Below are 20,322 nucleotides of genomic sequence, written 5' to 3' on the forward strand. Positions count from 1 at the left end.
CCATATCTGTTTCTCCTACGCCGTTAGTTGTATTAGGAAGAGGCCAATGACCATTCCATGAATGCACACCCAAAACAGACCATTATCAACTGCCCCTACATTACCTTGCCTGCCTCAATATGAGGGAAATGCGGAAGCCTACAGTCTGTGCTTTTAAAATATAAAATGAAAAAGTATGATGAACGGGATAAAATAAAACAAAACTTTTGCACTAAACCAATCCCCCGGGAGTAGATTCAGCAGTCCAAGCCGTATGCGGAGCTGTGGCCAGCCTCCTTGATGGATAAGGACACAAAGGGCATTGTTCTTTCAAAGTTTGACTTCGTATGCGATTAAACAGGCTTCTTCACAGTCACTTCTGTAGCAGCATCCGGGCAAAATCTGCGTTGGACATCTTTTTTGGTTCCCCTTCTCCAGAGGAAGCAGCAGACGGTGTCTGAGGTGTGCCATTTTCGTTTTTTGGCGTGCTCTGGCGATGCAGCGAGCGGGGGTAACAATGACAACTGGGTTCTTCCTTTACCCCTCCTATTAAACATCACACATACATTAAAAACAGAATTTGTCAATGGAATAGTGCTGCTTAAATATAGTAGCCGGCTGTCTATTATCTTAATAAACACATAACTTTTCAGTCTGCTAATTAGGAAACTGCTTTGTATAAAATTAAAATCACGTGTATGCACAAAAAAGGTAATCATGGACAATCATTTGCAAAGTTATGGTCAATGAACATCTTTTCACCCACGTGGGCAAAATGCTGTGCACAAATCCAAATGGCATACTTACAAAAGCCCCTAGGAGCTAAATATCCATCTATGCTAGGGCATCTGCCTATTCAATCTTTCGATAAAGTTCAGCAAATATAGCAGCAATAACTATGTAGTGCTAAATGAAACTACTACTCACGCTCCATAGGCTTGTCGCGGCACCATGGGCATAGCGGGGCGGAAGGCTTCGGCTTGTGGAGGTTTCCTCATCGGGGGATTACTAATAGCCACCTTGATCACGTGATCCTTTACTTGTGTGCCATCCAGCTTGAGCACTGCTTGAGATGCCTGCGCTTCATTTTCATACTCCACGTATGCCAGGCCCTGCGTGAAACATCCAGTTAAATTAGACAACAAGGTAATGTTCACAAATTATGGTCGAGACGGGAAATGATGGTATGCGAGTCCTAGGTCAAATGTCCTACTTAGGTTATCTCAGACACAAACTTTAAGAAAGTAGTCCCTAATCATGGAAATTGAAATAAATAAATAAAACACCCCACTTTTATTCATGATAGCCATATGTCTATCCCACATGTGCTTATATTCCCACACATACACTATATGGACAAAAGTATAAGGACACAACTGAATTAATGTGTTTCAATCAGTCTCATTGCCAAAAGGTATATAAAATTAAGCACCTAGCCATGCAGTCTGCATTTACAAACATTTGTGAAAAAATGAGTCGTTCTGAAGAGCAATTCAAGTGAAGTACTGTGATGCAAGTCAGTTTGTGAAATTTCATCCCTGCTAGATATTCCACAATTAACTGTAAGTGGTATTGATGGAAAGTGGAAGACCACAGAGTGGGGTCACCGAGTGCTGAGACACATGGCACGTAAAGGTTGCCAACGCTCTGCTGATTCCATAGCTGGAGTTCCAAAACTTCCGGAACAAAAAACTGTGCGGCGGGAGCTTAATGGAATGGGTTTCCATGGCCGAGCATCTGCATGCTAGCTTTAAAATGCCAAGCGTCAGATCAAGTGGTATAAAACACGCTGCCAATGGACTCTGGAGCAGCTGAAACGTGTTATGCGGAGTGGCGACTCTTCCCCGTTTTGCTCAGGACTCCCTTGGGATGAAATGGAACGGAGATTGCGTGCCAGGCCTTCTCGTCCAACAACAGTGCCTGACCTCACAATTGTTCTACTGCATGAATGGGCAAAAAAAAAAACAAAAAAAAAAAACACAGAAACTTTCCAAAATCTTGTGGAAATCCTTCCCAGAAGAGCGGAAGCTGTTATAGCTGCAAAGCGGGACCAACTACATATTAAAGTCTATGTATTTACAATGCAATGTCATAAAAGTCTCTGTCGTGTAATGGTCAGATGTCCAAATACTTCTATCCACATAGTGTGTGATTGTGTGTGTGTATATTATATATATATATATATATATATACATATACATATATACACACACACACACACTACAGGTATGATAGGAAAACAGAAAATTGTTACAAGAGATTACCTTATGATTTAGAACTTTTAATACTTCCCACGAAGAATAACATTGACAGATGACTAACACGGTTCTAAGAGGATACCGTTTATACATGGCAGAACACAGCGGTGTATAGTAAAAAAAAAAAAACCCAGTGAAGAAGGTTTATAAGATCTACTGTCCAGTAATCTTGCATGGTTAACAGAATGGGAAAAGAAAAAATGTCGGTGCGCTAAGCTAGTCCCAGGCTCAAATAATACAAATGTGAAATACGAGGCCTACCAAACAGGTGTAAGCATGCTGCAAGAAACAGTGTATTGGCTGTACAATGTATACAAAAAACAAAAACTGTCTGCGCTTCTTAACAGAATGCGCTGAATCCCTCTCAGAAGGTAGTCATTCAGCTACAGCCTGCTGTTACGTCAGGAATTACACATATGCAGTGCAGGTTCCTTTTTATAGTGTGGTACCTTTATAAACTCACCTTTGCCTTTCCTGAGCGGTTGGTCACAATTCTGATCTCTTTTACAGAGCCATGTTCCTTAAACATTTCTTCCAGTTCCTCCTTGGTAGTAGAGAATGGCAACCCGGAGACAAATAACTTGTGTTTTTCCAATGATTTGCTGTATCTAAACACCTGAAAAGAAAGCGGACATTTAGCTATAACTGGTTTATGATGAAACATTTTCTAAAATAACAGTACGGTACAAAATCTGTCCAGTAGATAATGCTACCAGCAGCTCACGATGAAAGAAAATGAGATTAGAAGAACACTCCTGCCACTATATGCACTTTATTGCATTTGATCTGTGCATGGCCCCTTTACATTGTTGTGTGGCCCGTTTCTGAACTATTCTCCCCCTCAAACACATTTGGCCCTTTCTTGCCTGCAGGGTGCTTAGCTGAGAGAAGATGCATTCGACCAAAGGCATTTCCCTGAATGCTATGTACTCACCTCCAGTGTATGTGTAAAGTCTTCCAACTGACCTCAACAGGAGCACTTTCCTGCCACTGATTGACAGCTCAAGCAGCCAATCAGTGACAGAAATGCACCTTTTTTTTTTTTTTTTAGGAGGATCAGAAAGATCACTAATATAACCTTTTGCCATAGGTGCCTGGAAAGTAAGTTTTACTGCAGTAACTTGTCAGTAAGACTAAACAATAACGTAAACTTCTGAAGGTACTAAGAGCGAGTTAAATTGGAGAAAATACAAAGATAGTTTTAAAGATCAATAACAGCATAATTTACCACTGGGAGATCTAAACTAACCCGATTTTCTTCAGTGGGATATACCATATCTTGATTTCAGTAAGGTATCCGACTGCCCCATAGAAGACCCAAACACATTCCAGTGTTTGGGTTTGAATGTTAAAACGGCTACATAGATCTAATTTTACTTTTGCAACCCACCTTAAAATCAGGGTTCTTGTTCTTATCCACACAGGGAGAGACAAACATAGGTCTTCCTCTGATTTGCTGTCTGTCGAGTTTCAGTGCATCCAGTGCACTCTTTTCCTCCGTAAACTCCACGTAGCAATATCCCCTGAAATTTCCACTGTTGCCGTACACAACACGGACCTCTGCGATCTCCCCGCATCCGGCAAACACCTTTCTGAGCTCCTGCTCTGGATCGGACAAGGTGAAGGGCATGTTGCTGACAAATACTGTGACGCTGTCCTTGTTTGCATCATGAAGCACTTTGGGTTGATCTGTCGCGATGGATGCTTTCGGTTTGGCCGGAGCCAGTGCTTTTTGAGGTGCGCTCCTGCCAAACAGACCCATCTCGGTCTCCATCTCTTCAGTTTCCTTGTCTTCAGATTTCTCCTCCTCCCCTTTGTGCTTCTTACTAGGCTGCTCTGCTGTAATTGAAATCAGAATATAAACGGTTTTCATGTTTTATAATGCTTTTAAATGGCCATGTAAATACTAATAACATAGAAAATTCCCACCCCCTGTAAACCAGTGTGCAGATTTGTTGGGACACATACCTGCTTCTTCCCCCCACTCTTCATCATCGTCATCTTCCTCCTCTGCTTTGCGCTTATCTCCAGGTTTTGCCTTTTTCTGTTTTTTTGCAGCTTTCTTTTCAGCTCGGGATTTTTTTCTCTGCTCTGCCTTCTCCTCTTCTTGCTTGGCAAGAACCGCTTCCTTCTCAGCAGCCTGAGTGAGGTTGGTGAAAAAGGGGATAGCGGGGAATGCAAAGATGTTATATATATATATATATATATATATATATATATATATATATATATATATATATATATATACATACATATATATACACACACACACACACACACACACACACACACACACACACATAGATCACTTCTTGCAAAAGAAGTTTATTCGAGTGCCCCCTCACAATGCATCCATATCAAGTCAGTAGGACTATGGCTATTTTAGCGGTGACAGAAAGAATGGCAGGAAACTTTAATGAAAATATAGATGGATAAAATGACATACACACAATACACACACAAAGGAATCTGGGATAACAAACTTTAGCTCTCTGCTCATTGACCCTCGAAAGTCTGTTTTCTATTTTGTGTACAGCTGCATCCCAATCTTCCAAAGAGCCTAGCAACAAAATATATATATAAAATCGTAAAATAGGTAAAAATTTATAAATTACACACATACATATAGACAGAAATATAGACCCCCCCACACACACTTTATATGACAAAATCACTGCTGCAAGAACAACATAACTGTGAACACTGTTGCAGGGATCTTACCTTCTATTCTTTCCAGGTTGAGCAGTACTTCACACACATGCTCCGGATAATCAGTGGTGCATTGGACAGCTCGGTGCAAAGCTTTTCTACAATGCTGGATGTCCCCATGTGCTCTAAAGAAAGATTTGGACCATATACACTTTCAATACAGACGAGATCACAAATAAAAGTAGTACAAGTAATAAAAAAGTACATGTTTCCTACCGCTCAAGGTTGTAGTACTCCAGCCACATATTGGCAAACTTGGAATTGCCTTTGGTCATGATGCTATCCCACAGCTCTCTGGCTTTCTGTATGTTCTTACAGTGACGAGCCTACGGGTGGAAAAATACCAGCCATTTAATATAGTCACAAGGGGAGGAATGTGCTGTTGATGTGTTTAACATACATCTTTAAGGTTTGTTTATAAGCATGGTGCAGGGCCCTGCTCAAACGAGCTTAGAATCTAGAAGAAGTTAGGGTGTATTCCACAAGAGGTGAAAATGCCACTGTAGGAAAGGAGCTGCTAGTGTACATTTTGTCTGAAGGCAGGTGAGCGAAGAGAGGATGGAAGGAAAGGTGTTAACACGAAGGTTTGTAGGTGTCCTAAGGTAGTGGGTCTCAAGGGATTTTTTTGAAGGATCAGAGGCAAGGGGAAATGAAAGATGATAGGGGTGAGGAAGGTATGAGGGAGATCAGTTACAAATGGACACAGCTGATTTTTGAGACAGGTAGGATGTGGGGGGTGAATGAGACGTCAAAGTCAAGGGGTGACACCAAAAGGACAGGGAGATAACTGCACCGTTGACATTGAGGGAATGTTAGCATTGAACGAAGGAAAGATAAGAAAAGATTGCGTTTTTTCAAATGGTGCAGACATCCAGTTAGAGAGCGAGAGAGGCAAGGCAGTTACTTACACAACCTAACAGGGATGGAGGGAGATGGATAGGTAGATCTGGGTGTAATCGGCATTCATGTGGCATTGAAAGTTAAAGGTTGAGATTAGTTTGCCAAGTGAGAACAGAAGGTATCCTAGAACTGAGCCTTGGGGAAACACCAACTGAGAGGGGAAGGGGAGAGAAAGTTGTACTGAGAGGGAGACGCTGAAAGAACGATCAGAAAGGTAGAATGAGAAGCAGGAGAGAGCAGTGTCACAGAGATCAAAATCTTTGTGGACCATCCTCTTCTCTTTCAAACTTTCAGTGTCAAAAGCAGCAGAAAGGTCTAGTAGGATTAGCAGAGTAGTGGCCCATAGATTTAGCCAGTTATATTCAATAATTTATTATGGGTGCATACATAGAACACAAAAGTGGAGAAGAACGGCACTGACATGTTGCAATTATTATTACAAGCATGATTGTTTCTAAGGTTTAAGAAGCTGAATAAAAGTAGGCAAAATGAATAGAAGAAAAGCATATATTATTCTGCTAAACTGAACTAGTCTCAGGAATTAACAAACCATGTTAGGTGTGCATGTCATTTAGACAATATTTATTTTTCACACATGTAAAAAGAGCATACATGATAAACTATAGGATTCTCTGACAGATGTTGTATGGTATGTGTCCCGGAAACCAAATAAGAATCTCACCTCTATCCTGGCCCAGTTTTGCATTATACTGCAGGAAGCATCTCCACTCTCGCTAAATCCTGCAATGAACAAAACAGCTCTGAAAAGATCCAACAGACAACCACCTCTGGGTCTAGGAAAGTTTAACTTAAAGGGAAGGAAAAAGTTTAGTTGGGAAAAAACTTTATTTTATTTATGTACGTGCTGCATTCCCAAATGAAGCAATATTTCACATTAAGAAGGACAAATGAATCTTAATACAATTTAGCCCTTAGTGGATTAATCCCTAGGTACACTACTTATAGGGATAAGTCAGTACACTATGTCCTGCACTTATGATATCAAACTGGAATTGAGAGGCTGGGCAGATAATGTCTTAGTAGATCAATACTCACTTTCTTCAACCTCCTGCTTCAGGTAATCTAGAGCACGAACAAAAGCAGACCTCAATTCTTCAAGCTCCTGGCTGGAGTCTGAGAAAACAGCATATGAGGGCATCAAGATTAGACTACACCAATGTGAAAGGGAGCCACAGAATTTGGGTACTTTTTAAGAAAACATAAAATAGACCATTCTTTACAGGTTTACATTGACCAGTTTATGATGCTACTGATATTTACCTTTTGTGAAGTCAACTCGTCTCCTCAGGTAGTCTAAGTAGGACTGCCAGATCTCTACGTAATCTGTAGCCTGGATGAACCCAGCGTTCAATGCTTTCTCAAAGTTATCTACAATATAAAAATGTGAGACATATACTCTGCTGCTTTACTGAAACATTTTCATTGAATTTCTGCAATATTTTCTGGGTTGAATGGCATGCAAGTAATTTAAATTAAGACTAAAGAGGAAAAGGAAATAATGAAACATTCACACCTTACCAGTCACAGTCTGGTGATCTACACAATGTCGTTCCATGGCCAGGATATACGTTTTCCACAGACCGACTGTCCAGGGGCAGTTTCTGGCCGCTCGGTCATGCGCAGAAAGCACAAGGTCTTTAACTTTTAGCTGTCTATCCTGAAGAAGATATGTACTGAGTAAAACTGGCAATGTGCCAAATGCTTTATGAACAAATGTAAGAATTTCAATTAAACGCGAAACAGACAGAATAAGTGAGTAAATCTAATTTTTATCTAAGAAAGACTACCAAAACCCTAAAATCAGTAATTGCACTCCTTAACTAGACCAGCAAAATGATCTTAAATAAACAAAGCAGCGTTGTCCTCATATTTTCATGGGTTTGCCATTTTCTTGTTTCTGAAAATGATTGTTCCTCTGTTTTGCTGCACTGGTGAACATGCATGTTGGTGTTAATATAAGAACCTTTTTTTATATATGCATCATCATTATAAGCTTATCACATATCCTGAAGGTTTTTTTTTTTTTTATGAGATGGATAATGTGCTTCTTTACACTCACCAAATACTTAGTATATCTAGCCCAGAGATCTGGCACCAGACAGTTTTCAGCCAAGGCACGTTCAAAGATGAGCTGGATACGGGCTGGGTCACCCTCTTTTATCTCAAAGTCAATGTATGCTTGATACTCAACAAGCTTTGGGGTTTCTGCAGCAAGCTGATGGAGAACAAAATATTATTCATTACACACAGAGCTGTACACAATGGAAAAGGATAGATTATAAAGAGCTTCACCATTCACCAAGGCACACTTCCGAGGAATTAAGCCACCATGTTAAATCATTAGATATCCTTTACTGCTTTACTCAAATCAGTTTAACTCAGGAAACTAGGCTGGTAGAGTTCACACAAGCCTAGCTGATGTCTGAGCTGGCAGACATGGAAGAGTGAAACAGCAGTTGGGATTTACTTGGGGAAAATGAAAACCCTTGGAGATTTGAACAACATTAAAACAGTGATACAGGGCTGTTTGATTTATCTGAATCTTACCAGAGCTTCTTCATATGGTTTGGACTTTTCCATTTGTTTTAAGGCTTTCTTGTAATTCTGTATGACAGCATCTGGAATTGGTTCCTCCGACCACTCCTCATACTCTGCGTAGGTAGCGTCCATATCTATAAATGCCGAGATGCAGAAAGAAAAACAGTGCTCGCTATCTTAATTGACCATAACATGGAAATTGCACCAAGACGTAGGAGCAGATCAAAGGGATTTTCTATGAGAAGACGTGGGAAAAGACCTGCCTTCTTTTATGTACACCGAAGTGTGATATGTGACTTTCACACTACAAACTTATATGCAAAAGTAAAGTATGAAGCCGACTTCACTTACAAGTTTTACCCCGTTTGGTCTTAAAAGTGACTATGAACTCGAGTGGTGAGAGCTTTTTACTGAAGACGGTTTTTCAGCTTACCTAGAAGCGGCACACCCAGCTGGCGTCTGAAAAGAGCGTGTATCTTCTCAAGCTGAGCATTGAACATCTGTTGCTGTTCTGCTGACGGGACACTACCAGGCATTGGCTAGGAAAATGATGATTACGTTAAAACATTATACCATATTATGATAGAAAACATCCAACAATATATGGTTTCCCTGAGTGCACGCTACATCTGGAAAAATGACGCGTTCTAAAAACTCCTTACTACATATAGAATACAGCCAATGGACCAATATTAGGTTTAAATGGATGGCAGCTATTTGCTCCTGTGTGTAATGTGAAAGAGGTTAGATGTTTAAAAGAAAAACAAAACGCATTTTACTGGCAAGATGCAAATGAACACAAAAACACACCATACATACAGGAGCACAAATATTTGTCACTTCCTACCTGTACGGTGGCCAGTATGGCATTTTCAAATTCCCTGTAGGCATCCCAAATTGTTGATCCTTTGGTCATGTGAAGTCCAACAGCAGTTAACGCCCTCTCAAATACAGAGCGGACTTTGGCAATGCCTCCCTCCTCTCCCATTCCACCAATGGAATACTGGGCATATTCCAGCCAGATTTCTGGACCTTAAGGGAAAAAAAATACAGAACTCGTTTACTCACACTTAACAGATATAAATGCATTACAAACAAAACTAATTTTGGTTAGGTCTGAAATGTTTAAATATATAAAGTAGTAATTATTTGAATGCACCTGTAGGCAAGAGTCCAGTTATTTCTTTATATGTTGTAACATATTTACTTTCTCACACTTAAATCGGGATGACTGTGGTCACTCTCCCCACTCAGTTTGAATAGGGGTACAGAGCAAAATGCTGCACACAGGATTCCCTTGTGGTTCAAACTGTACGCAAAGTGAGTTGATAAGCAATCAAAGTAACAGTGTAGGTTAACCCACAATCTGTTCTTCAACTACTGGAAATATTTTGATGGTAGTACTCTTGGAATAAATATCTACATTCAGAATTTCACATTTTTTAAAATAAGCACACAACTCTAATAACCAAGGAACTCATTTACCATACGACCTTATCTGGTGTCTGCTTGTTATATAATAATAATGCGAATTCACAATAAATCAAGTTAGTTCTCAGTCTCAGATATTATGCAATGTGTAGACACTAAACTGGCCACATCAATCTTTATCTGCAGGGAATATTTACACTTAGGTGGGATGTAAACTTACAGAATGGACTTAATAAATGAAAAAAAAAATATGTATATGTGTTTTACAGCAGAAAGTGAAGAAATACATGTCCTGGGAAAATGTGGAAATCTGAAGTTAACGGACGTCTGTCTACTTTTTTTGTTGAGAAAACACTGAACCATCTCCTTGATCTTAGAGCAAAGCAAATCTTGCTTCACCGGGGCAATATTAACATTAGGCTTATCAAAATCGAAAGCCGTACTGCCCCTTTAATAATGAGCTACTACTACCTAAAACCGAACCGCTATAATTGAATAACCTTTATAACAACTGGTCCGCTGTAGAAGGGATTGTCGGATGGTTTTTTCCCCAACAGAAATTCGAACTTACAGATATAGTCCTTGACAGCGCGCTCAAACAACTCGTAAACCTTTTCTCGGCTGGAATCTTCTTCTGCAACCTTCATCTCGTCCTTCAGCCAGTCCAGCCAAATTTCTGCAAAAAGTCAGTGTACAAAGTCAGTTATAGCTAAAAGTACCATTTTACTGGATAACCTCTACCGGCATCACAATCTATATACATACCTTCTGTCAAAGGGAAAAGCTCACTCATCTTTTGGTGGGCACGTCTCAGTCTCTCTAGCTCCCCTTCTTGTCTGAGGAGTTTGATGAGGTCGACATGACAGTTGTAGTCAAATGCATTTATGGAGAGCTGGAAATTCCAGAGCAAAGAAAACCAATTAAGATATGCAGACTTAAACTTCTTCGTATACGTGTATGCATAATAAATTCTATCTTTTCTTTATGCGGGTGCTATAATACTAATAAGCAAATGAGGAAAATGTCAAGAAAAACCATTAGTGAACCTTATACCAAACAAGACATTTCCAGAAGGACATGCAAAGTGGGTGAGGACTTGTGAGGGTATAGTAATATAAAAAATAAAAAAAAAGACATGCACATATTAATAAGTGGATGTATCATCAGGTTATGAAATAAAATGAGCAGGGGGTAGGGCTTAGTATCGAAGAAAGAAGGCAGAAAAACAGTGACGATGAAAGCAGAGAGGAAGAGTAAGAGACACTACAAATAAAGCTTTAAAAACATTAAAGAAATGGTTTAATCGTACTAAAGGAGCACGCTAGCCCCGAGTGCACATTGGAGTCTATTCTGCATGGACTTTAGAGCATTTTTGTCTCCAACATTTATTACAAAAAATATATAATACGATTGACAACAAGTCACAGCTTATGGATGCAAAACAGCAGATTTTAAAGGGCAATTTTCGGGAATACGGCTAGAGCTTTAAGATTATTAAGCGACTTTGTGACCTACTGGTAGAAATGCGTGTAGCGGAGTAAGGGATTTAGAGGAACGAGGTATGTTATACACACAACATGCTTCGTAAACCCACTTTCTTCAGTTTATACATCAAATTGCTGGGATACACTCATAACCAGCAAACAGTTTGTAGCACAAAATAGGAAAGGGTGACAGAGGAATTCTGGTCCCAAAGAGACTGTCCTTCCATAAGAGGGGTGCTTGCGTGAGGGGTGGGGGCAAACAATAAGTTTTGTATTAAATCTACATATTCAATAAGGGGTTTAATAAGAAGCCATGTTTAATACTTCTACAAGCACCTCATCTTCCATTTTATACGACTATATGATAGTATAAATCTTAAAAAAGAGGCCTTCTGAGCCAAACCAAGTCCTCACCTGCTCTTCCAGGCGCTGGATCTCTGCTTCATTCTCCTTTTCATCTTCTTCGTCAGAAGAAGATTGTCCTGTTCCCTCAGACGAGCCATCTCCTAGCCCTTCGCCTTCGCCTTCGCCTTCGGACTCCATCTCCTCCTCTTCGTCATCGTCGTCTCCTACAACCTTACTCTCCCTCTCCATTTCTTCAGGCTGAGCAGTCGCCATCGTGTTCCTTCTCAATACGAATTCACAACGTTGTTGGGCGGGAGAGGTGTCCTGTACATTGCCTGTCTTTGGCGAAACCAACATCGCAACAGCTGGGCCCCAAATATCACTTACATTTCAAAATAGCAGCGCAGTCCTCCAATTATTCGGCTATAAGATAATTAATCTGCGAGAAATACATATTGAGTTGAGTTACTTTCTCCACAGGCATTTTTCGGACAGCATTGTCTCCAGGGAAACCAAGGACCTGTGACCAAGGGTCCTCGGAAGTCCAAGGAGACGGCGCATACGCTGTGTTGTAGCGCATACCCAGTAGAAACATTGCAGTTGCGTGGGGTGTGATTAAAATAATGACGTAATGGTTTTATCCCTTCTTACTTTCACTGATGCTGTTATTTGGTTCCATCATGCTTGACGCTCGGCACGATTAATACATGTGATGACTTCCAAGTCTTGGTGAACTCGCTGCCTCTGTTCTAAACTCCTGTCGCGTTTATACATCTCACAAGTCAGAAAAATACATGTTTATCTAGTACCCAAACAACGTACGCAAATGTCAATTCTGACACAAGCAGGTTTCTGCATAAAGGACAATTTTGGTACAAAATACTAAAAATGACCACTTTTGCCAATTTGCCCCAGACCGTTATAATTAAAGGGACTCTTCAGCCATCATATGGACTTTAATGATTATGATAGCTGTGGTGTCCCCCTTGCAAGTACATAGTGGGATTCTGCAGAATCCCCCCCCCCCATATGTACATTTACCTGCCCCCAGCTATTGTTCATGCAGGAGATGTGTTCGGTGATATGCATGTGATACGCATTACTGCCAGTCAGTTGCAGCACTTACTAAGTGGACTCGTGTGCAGGGAAAGAGCTTGCAATTTCAGTGGGAGAACTTTCTTGCCACTGATGTGTATGCTGAATGCTATAGTGAGTGCTGCTTTTTGAAGCTTTGAGGCGCAGTACAAACGTGCAGCCCTCCACACACGCATGTTCACGGTATGCATTACAAGGCACTTCCCGAAAGCCCCTTACGAAATGCGAGGAATTACCAGTGACGTTGCGGGACACGTGTGACCCAGAGTTTCTCCTTGGTGACACGGAGGCCTGGAGTCTCTAGGCAAAACCAGAAGAGTTTCCAGGATATTTATATGCATCCCATCTACTTTGGTTTATTCCTCTGATCTGTTAATACTCCCGTCCCTTAAGATTGTACTTCCCGCTCTCTCCACCCCCTCTGTTCCTTCTCTTTGCGCAAGTTCATTTAATTCCCTTTCGCTATTTTGCCCACCCTCATTTCCCTTGTGTTCCTTATACTATGTTGTACTGCTTTATACATGGGCAAAGAGGACATCGACCTTACTAAGGTCACAAATATTTATATTCTGAAATGGTGTTTTTACCACGTGCTCCAACATCCAAAATAAAAGTCAGAAAGTTTTGTTTTCAATGTTTCACCATATTTATTGTATTATTTTTTTTATAGTAAATTAGATGATATGATCAAAATAATGGTATCTGAAGAAAGCCCTTCTTGTCCAGAAAGGAAACAAAACAATATATAATTTGTGTGGATACATTAAATAAGAAAATAACAGCTAAACATAAATACATGTTGAAACAGCCGTGTTTAACCCCTTCGCGACCTTTGCCGGTTCAGTACCGTCATGACAAGAAGGTCACTAAATGACCTTTGACGGTCCTGAACCGTCAAAAAATTAAATAAGCTTAGAAAGTGATCAACGATCACTTTCTTCGCTTAAACGGCGTTACTGTAATGCCTCGATGTCGAGGCATTCAGCAAGGCCGAGATCGGCATCGGGGGCCATGTCTGGCCCCTCCCCGGGGCGTCAACAGCGGACGCCCGTTTTAAAAGCGTTTAGGAGGCGATCAACGATCGCCTCCTAAACTTAAATGGTGTCGCTGGAATGCCTCGATCAGGAGGCATCCAGCGACACCAAACACTTACCTTTGGATGGGCTGTGACCGCTCCGGAGAACGGTCACAGCCGCAGCTGCCGGTGATCTTCGCCATCAAGCAAGATGGCGGCGGCCCGGGAAAAAAAACAATAAAGAAGAAAGAGTTCGCTAGACGGTCTCCTGACCCTCTAGAGAACTCTGGCTCCACTTGCAGGTTGAATACAGGTACTGCATTCAACCAAGCAAGTCAATGGAACCCAGCTTTCTAATCACTATGTGATTAGTAAAATATTCAAAAAAAAAATGAAGAAAAATAAATGTGCTAACATTTAAAAATAATTATGCAGTGATGTCACTTGATGAACCATCCAGTACCAGCAAAATGTGTAAAAAAATATAAAAAAAGTATTAAAAAAATAAAATAAAAAAATAAAGTTTATTATTTTGAGCAAGTGCTAAAATTTCTCAAAAATCTCAACAAAGAGTTAAAATAAAAGCACTTCAAATACCCAAGGGGTGTCTAATATATAAAAAAAATGGCTGATGGGGTAAATTGGAGTGGCCGAGCTCAAAGATAGGGCATAGGTACAGACTGACCAAAATGGAGAAAAAAAGCGCACTTCCCAAATGTGGCATTTTAAATCTCAAACAACCCGACAAACCCATGCATGTCGGGTATCACTGCATTCAGGAGATGTTCCTGAACACACATTGGGGTGTTGTTTGACAGTGACATATACCAGGACCTGTATATCTATAACTAAAGTACAATTTGTGTGAAAAAAAAATAAAAATTACTATTACAAAGTTTGACAAAGTGTAGTTCTATAATTGGTGCATGGAAAGGGTTAAAATAACAGCATTTGGAATACCCTGGGGTGTCTAGTTTTCAAAAATATATGGTTTGAATGGGTTAAATTGAGTTAACCCGCTTCAAAGGTATTCCAAAGAGGAGATGGAGGCAGACTGACCAAATGACCACCTGGATTACGCATGCCCCAAAAGTAGCCTTTTACCAGCCAAACAATCTGACAAACCCATGCATGTGGGGTATCGCTGTACTCAGGAGATGTTCCTGAACACATATTGGGGGGTTGTTCGACAGTGACATATACCAGCACCTGTATATCTATAACTAAAGTACAATTTGTGTGAAAAAAAAATTAAAAAAATTACTATTACAAAGTTTGACAAAGTGTAGTTCTATAATTGGTGCATGGAAAGGGTTAAAATAACAGCATTTGGAATACCCTGGGGTGTCTAGTTTTCAAAAATATATGGTATGACCGGGTTAAATTGAGTTAACCCACTTCAAAGATGTTCCAAAGAGGAGATGGAGGCAGACTGACCAGATTTGTTAAAAAAGATTTGGAAATCATAAAACGCTGCTTGTACTTATTGCCCTATAACTTACAAAAAACAGCAAAAAAACATAAAAACATTGGGTATTTCTAAACTCAGGACAAGTAGTAGAATCTATTTAGCTAGTTTTTTTTCTTGCTTTTTTAGGTGAGTAAAAGATTTTTCAAATAAAAGTCATAAAATGTGTTTTTTTTCAATTTTTCACCATGTTTTTTTTATTTTTTTTATAGTAAATAAGATGATACGATCAAAATAATGGTATCTGAAGAAAGCCCATCTTGTCCTGGAAAAAACAATATATAACTTATGTGGGTACACTAAATGGGTGAGGAGAAAATTACAGCTGAACACAAGCACCACAAAAGTGTCAAAACAGCCTCGGTCCCACAGGGTACAAAACGAAAAATGAGCCCGGTCCTCAAGGGGTTAAAAAAAAACAACCAGTCCGGGCCTTAAGGGGTGTAAACGGCTGGAGCGTCCCGTTACAAAAACCAACCAGCAGACAGAGTCGCCGGAGCACCGTGGATGCTCTTTGTAAATAAAGCCTCGTATAAACACACCCATAACTTTATTCCAACAGTTCCTATAACAACACTCCCCATTAGTGCGGCACAGACGTACCACGTGACTCCAGAACGTTCTTGCTACGTCATTTCACAGCGTCTCCAGTTTGCTGCGAAGCTTGCGGAGGATTCGATGGCTGGCGTGGGTCGTTTGTTTTGCTCCGTGTGGAGCAGATGTGGAGTCCCTGAGCTGCGTGTACCATGTGCCGGATATCACAAGAAGGTACCAAGGGCGGCGGGGGAGTAGAGGTTTGCGACGGGGAAGAGAGTGCTTTGCGTGGATGGAGGTTATGTAATTACTATAGTGCGTAGTCCGCGAAAAGATGGGCGCCTGGTTCCCATGTGATAGCAGCCGCCCGGGCCAGGCATTTAAATCATTACGGGCTGACATGTGTAGAAGTAATGAGGTGAGGTGAGGGGGGAATGCCTGACCTCGTCATTGTTTGAACAATTTTGTTTGAACAAGATTTTTTTTAAATAACAATATAGCAAAAAAAATCCATCAGAATGAAGATGTCTACAATGAAGCTGTGAAAGTGTCCATCCCAAATGTAAATAAATGGCTGTGTTGGTGCTGAAGATTAAATAAATGGCGCCATCCTAGGCATAGCTTCTAACAAGCAGTTGAACTACCTTAATACAAATAACCCCAATTGCACTGATGATTTACTTATTGGTGGACAAGTTTTACCGTGCTAGAATTTAATTATAGTGCTAATCGCAACCGCTCATTATGGTATTTTCTCTGTCCTGGTATCTTATTTACCAGGGTTTAAAATAGGCTGTTTATAAAATGGCAGCCTTCATCTTCCTGATATGCTAATGCTAATTAATGAAGCATTACTGATATTTGCCAGTTAATTAGTTATTTGCTAATTTTGAGTTGATTTATTATTTTTTTGTAAAAATCTCCTTGCTAATGTCTCTGTATTCATGGCCTGAATAGTTTGTGCGTGGAAGTTTATTTGTATAAATAATTTATTTTAATTTTATGTCTTGCAATAAAGTGTTTCCATGACTACTATTGTGTAGTTCTTGGGTGACCAGCAGTGTTCCCTCTAAGCTGTGCGCTTGTGCGCACGCACATAGCTTTTTTTAGAGAGCGCACACGTCCAAAAATTGTGCGCACAACAGTTTCCCCCCCCCCAAAAAATAAAAAAATTATTATTTTTGAAACTTTATGTGGCGCGGATATTGTGCGCACAAAATTTTTGTTCTGTGAAAATTTTTGCACAAGAGAAATTTTCTGCGCACGCCAACTAAGAAAAACTAGATGGAACATTGGTGACCAGCACACTCCATAGAGGATTTTCATCTATTCTCCCACAGCTAACCTTCAAAAAGAAACTAAATAGAATATTCCTTTAGATATCATTATTAAAAAAATAACTTTAATATTTTTACTAGTTCTTACATTGTTCTGAACTTCTCATTATGTTAAAGGTTGTTAAATGAATGGTCGGTCATAGCTGCACAACTGTTTTCGCTTCAAGTTCGCTTCAAATAAAATATTACAGACTGATTGCAAATTTATTCTGTATGCAATTTAATCTATTTCTTATCTAATTGTGCCAAAATACAACGCTACAAATATTTACTTAATCACTGCTGGAATAGGCCATAGTTTAATTGGGACACAGATAAGTGGTGCTATTTTCCTTTCTCTGCTGAGTTTAATATGTTTGTAACTAAGCTTTAAAGAATTATTTCTAGAACGGCCTCACCCCCAAAATAATGGGCTCATTCATTATTTTGCTAGGGGCATTTAATTGACATGTCATGTGACATGAAAAACTGGCACTCATTGATAGCATTTATATTGAAATAGCTTTTAAATGCTTTGTGTTTTATGTGGCTAAACCTTTAGAATAAAGAATAAAATAAGGTCTGCGAAGTATAGTGGTGAGCTCAATTATCACTTTAAGTGAATATCGCCTTTGAAACCTTGTTGCCTGCAGTCTTTCTAGTGCAATTTGCCTGATCATCCAGAAGTGTATAATTAAATCTTGCACACTACTTCCAGAATTGTTTGAATCTATAAACACATTTGTTTACTGATTCATACTAAGGGCAGGCTTCTCAAGGTCCTTACTGGACAGCTGTTTGTGGCAGTGATATCATAAATGTATTTTGCAGGTCGTTGATCACTATGAGAACCCGAGGAACGTTGGATCCCTTGACAAGAATTCAAAGAATGTAGGAACCGGTCTGGTGGGCGCTCCAGCATGCGGAGATGTTATGAAACTTCAAGTAGGTTGCCTCTTTCTCTTGTGTAATGTATGTTGACTCATGCTTCATCTGCAAACATGGCAGTGGAGGTTATATAACTCTTCATTCTTTGACTTCTGGAGGCTTCTGCCTATTCCATTTTTGATGCTATGCATATATTTTGTCCCTTTTTACGTGTCTTCACGCTTACTGAATAGTTCACCACCAAACTTATTACTAGCATCCAGTGATCTCGGTAACAAAGGGTCTCTAATTTTGCCATCTTGCAGATAGAGGTGGATAAAAACGGCAAGATTGTGGAAGCGAGATTCAAAACCTTTGGCTGTGGCTCTGCAATTGCATCCAGCTCACTGGCAACCGAGTGGGTGAAAGGAAAAACGGTAATTTTTTATTCATAATTTTGCTTCATCGTGTCTAAGTTTAGCTTTTACACCCGTATGCATGGACTAACTGAAAAATGCACACGCTTTAACAAGACTGCAGTGGTGACTTCATCAACAGACTTTGTTGTAATTGGATGGTGTCATGCATGATGGTGTTGACATTCTACTTTTAAATGACCAAATCAGACCAGTGACATATCCCAGACTAGGCCCATTCCTAGAGCACCAGATCTAAGAGGGGAGGGAGGGGTGAGAGCAGGTCTAACTTAGCCAAGTGCCAGGTTGGGTAATTCCAAGGACTCAAGGACACTGCACGTCTTATAAACACTCCATTCCACTTGTTCTGTATACTGCATGTTTAATTTTTCACCACGATATATGCTAAGTGCACTACTCTGCATAGTGTTAGGGGTGGTATTAAAGTGAAACATTATATCAAGCAATGTCTGCAAATAATTTTGCTAGTGTAGAATGTAGTTCTAAGGCTGTAGTTTAATGTTCTACACATTTGTATCCAGCTATGAGTTCTTTATCACCTTTTATGAACATGGGACATACTATGTTAGCCAGAGGACGTATAAGAAGTCATAATTTATCCTGAGAGTCTTGCATTGGCAATTACCATTAAAACTCCAGGTACCCTTTCAGGTATTTCTGTCCAGCAGTATCACTACTGACCCTGCCAAAACAACTGAGCTTCTGTCCAGGGCTGTTGGTATATACTTAACAGTGGCCCAACGCAGGCTGGTTTTTTTTCTTTTGTCATGAAGGGGTTAAATGGAAATGGTATTGTGGAGTATCCTGAACTGTTAATTTCCAGTTGCCACTGTGAGCACACCCACTGTTACCTGCATAAACTCTTGACACACCTGTATATGCTGCACAGGTTGATGAGGCGATGACGATTAAGAACACTGATATTGCCAAAGAACTCTGCCTTCCACCAGTGAAACTGCACTGCTCCAGTAAGTCATTCTAGGGTTTGGGCTACAAAAAGTTAACAGGTCAGCAAAACATATGGCCAATTGAAGTAAGCTTTTCTAGCTCCCTCTAAATCGTCTCGTTGTTGTCACACCAAAAATGGTGTAATCAGCAGTCACACTCCTATCATGCCCAGGCAGCCATTACACACTTACACACTCATGCGCACTCATTCGTATACCCTCCCCCACCCCTTACCTGAACTGCAGATTTCTCACTCGCAGACTTCTGCAGGGGGCCTGCTGCTTCCCTCTGTGTTGCTGTGTGAGCAACTTCTCTTGTCCCGCCCCCAGGGGAAGAAGGAACGGAGCAGGGTCATGTGACATGCAGTCGCGTGACTCCGCTGGGTTCCTGATTCTCCTGGCCTGTACAAGAGATGCTGTTCGCACAGTGTGTGCGACCAATGCACAGGTAAGCAGCCTGGCCCCTGCGGACGATTATTTACGGTGTTTTTTTATTTCGTCATTTACTGATAATGCCCTTTTCCGATGATATATTTCGGCCACCGATATATTGGTGCATCCAGAGCCGGCCTTAGGCGTTGTGGCGCCCTGTGCGGACTACTCCTCTGGCGCCCCCCCTCTCTGCCCCTTCAAACTACCCCCCCCATGCCCCTTCAAACTACTGCCCCTCAAACTACCCCTTCAAACTACCCCTCTCCTCTGCCCCTTCAAACTACCCCCCCTGCCCCTTCAAACAGAGGGGGGGGTGCGGTCGCACAGGTCGCACACCCCTAAGGCCGGCCCTGGGTGCATCCCTGGTATACACACATGGGTACCTCTGGATTATACATTGCAGAGATACTAATCCTCATTTTGAGTGACATACCCAGTCAGATTCCAATGTATCATTTTTTTTTCTGTATATTGTAAAAACCTCACTGGACCTCTTGCATATAAAACGGCTTTTTTTTTCCCCCCCTGCAGTGCTTGCTGAAGATG

At 40.6% G+C, this 20,322-nt stretch overlaps 1 protein-coding gene across 1 annotated transcript; it reads right to left on the reverse strand.

Annotated features, from left to right (window-relative positions):
- Positions 1-352: 352 nt before the first annotated feature.
- Positions 353-11,938, reverse strand: LOC149290177 (spliceosome associated factor 3, U4/U6 recycling protein-like). Its single transcript, XM_089489429.1, is given in 20 exon segments — positions 353-490; positions 492-525; positions 907-1,091; positions 2,701-2,853; positions 3,628-4,076; positions 4,206-4,377; positions 4,721-4,797; positions 4,959-5,071; positions 5,163-5,272; positions 6,529-6,587; positions 6,903-6,980; positions 7,128-7,235; positions 7,386-7,524; positions 7,927-8,082; positions 8,415-8,539; positions 8,839-8,944; positions 9,253-9,437; positions 10,408-10,512; positions 10,602-10,728; positions 11,735-11,938. Coding segments are annotated over 20 exon segments (2,823 nt in total).
- Positions 11,939-20,322: the final 8,384 nt, after the last annotated feature.

The sequence above is a fragment of the Sceloporus occidentalis genome, unplaced genomic scaffold (genome assembly GCF_023333645.1).
Source record: "Sceloporus occidentalis isolate IW3139 unplaced genomic scaffold, rSceOcc1.0.p SCAF_40, whole genome shotgun sequence".
Lineage (NCBI taxonomy): Eukaryota > Metazoa > Chordata > Lepidosauria > Squamata > Phrynosomatidae > Sceloporus > Sceloporus occidentalis.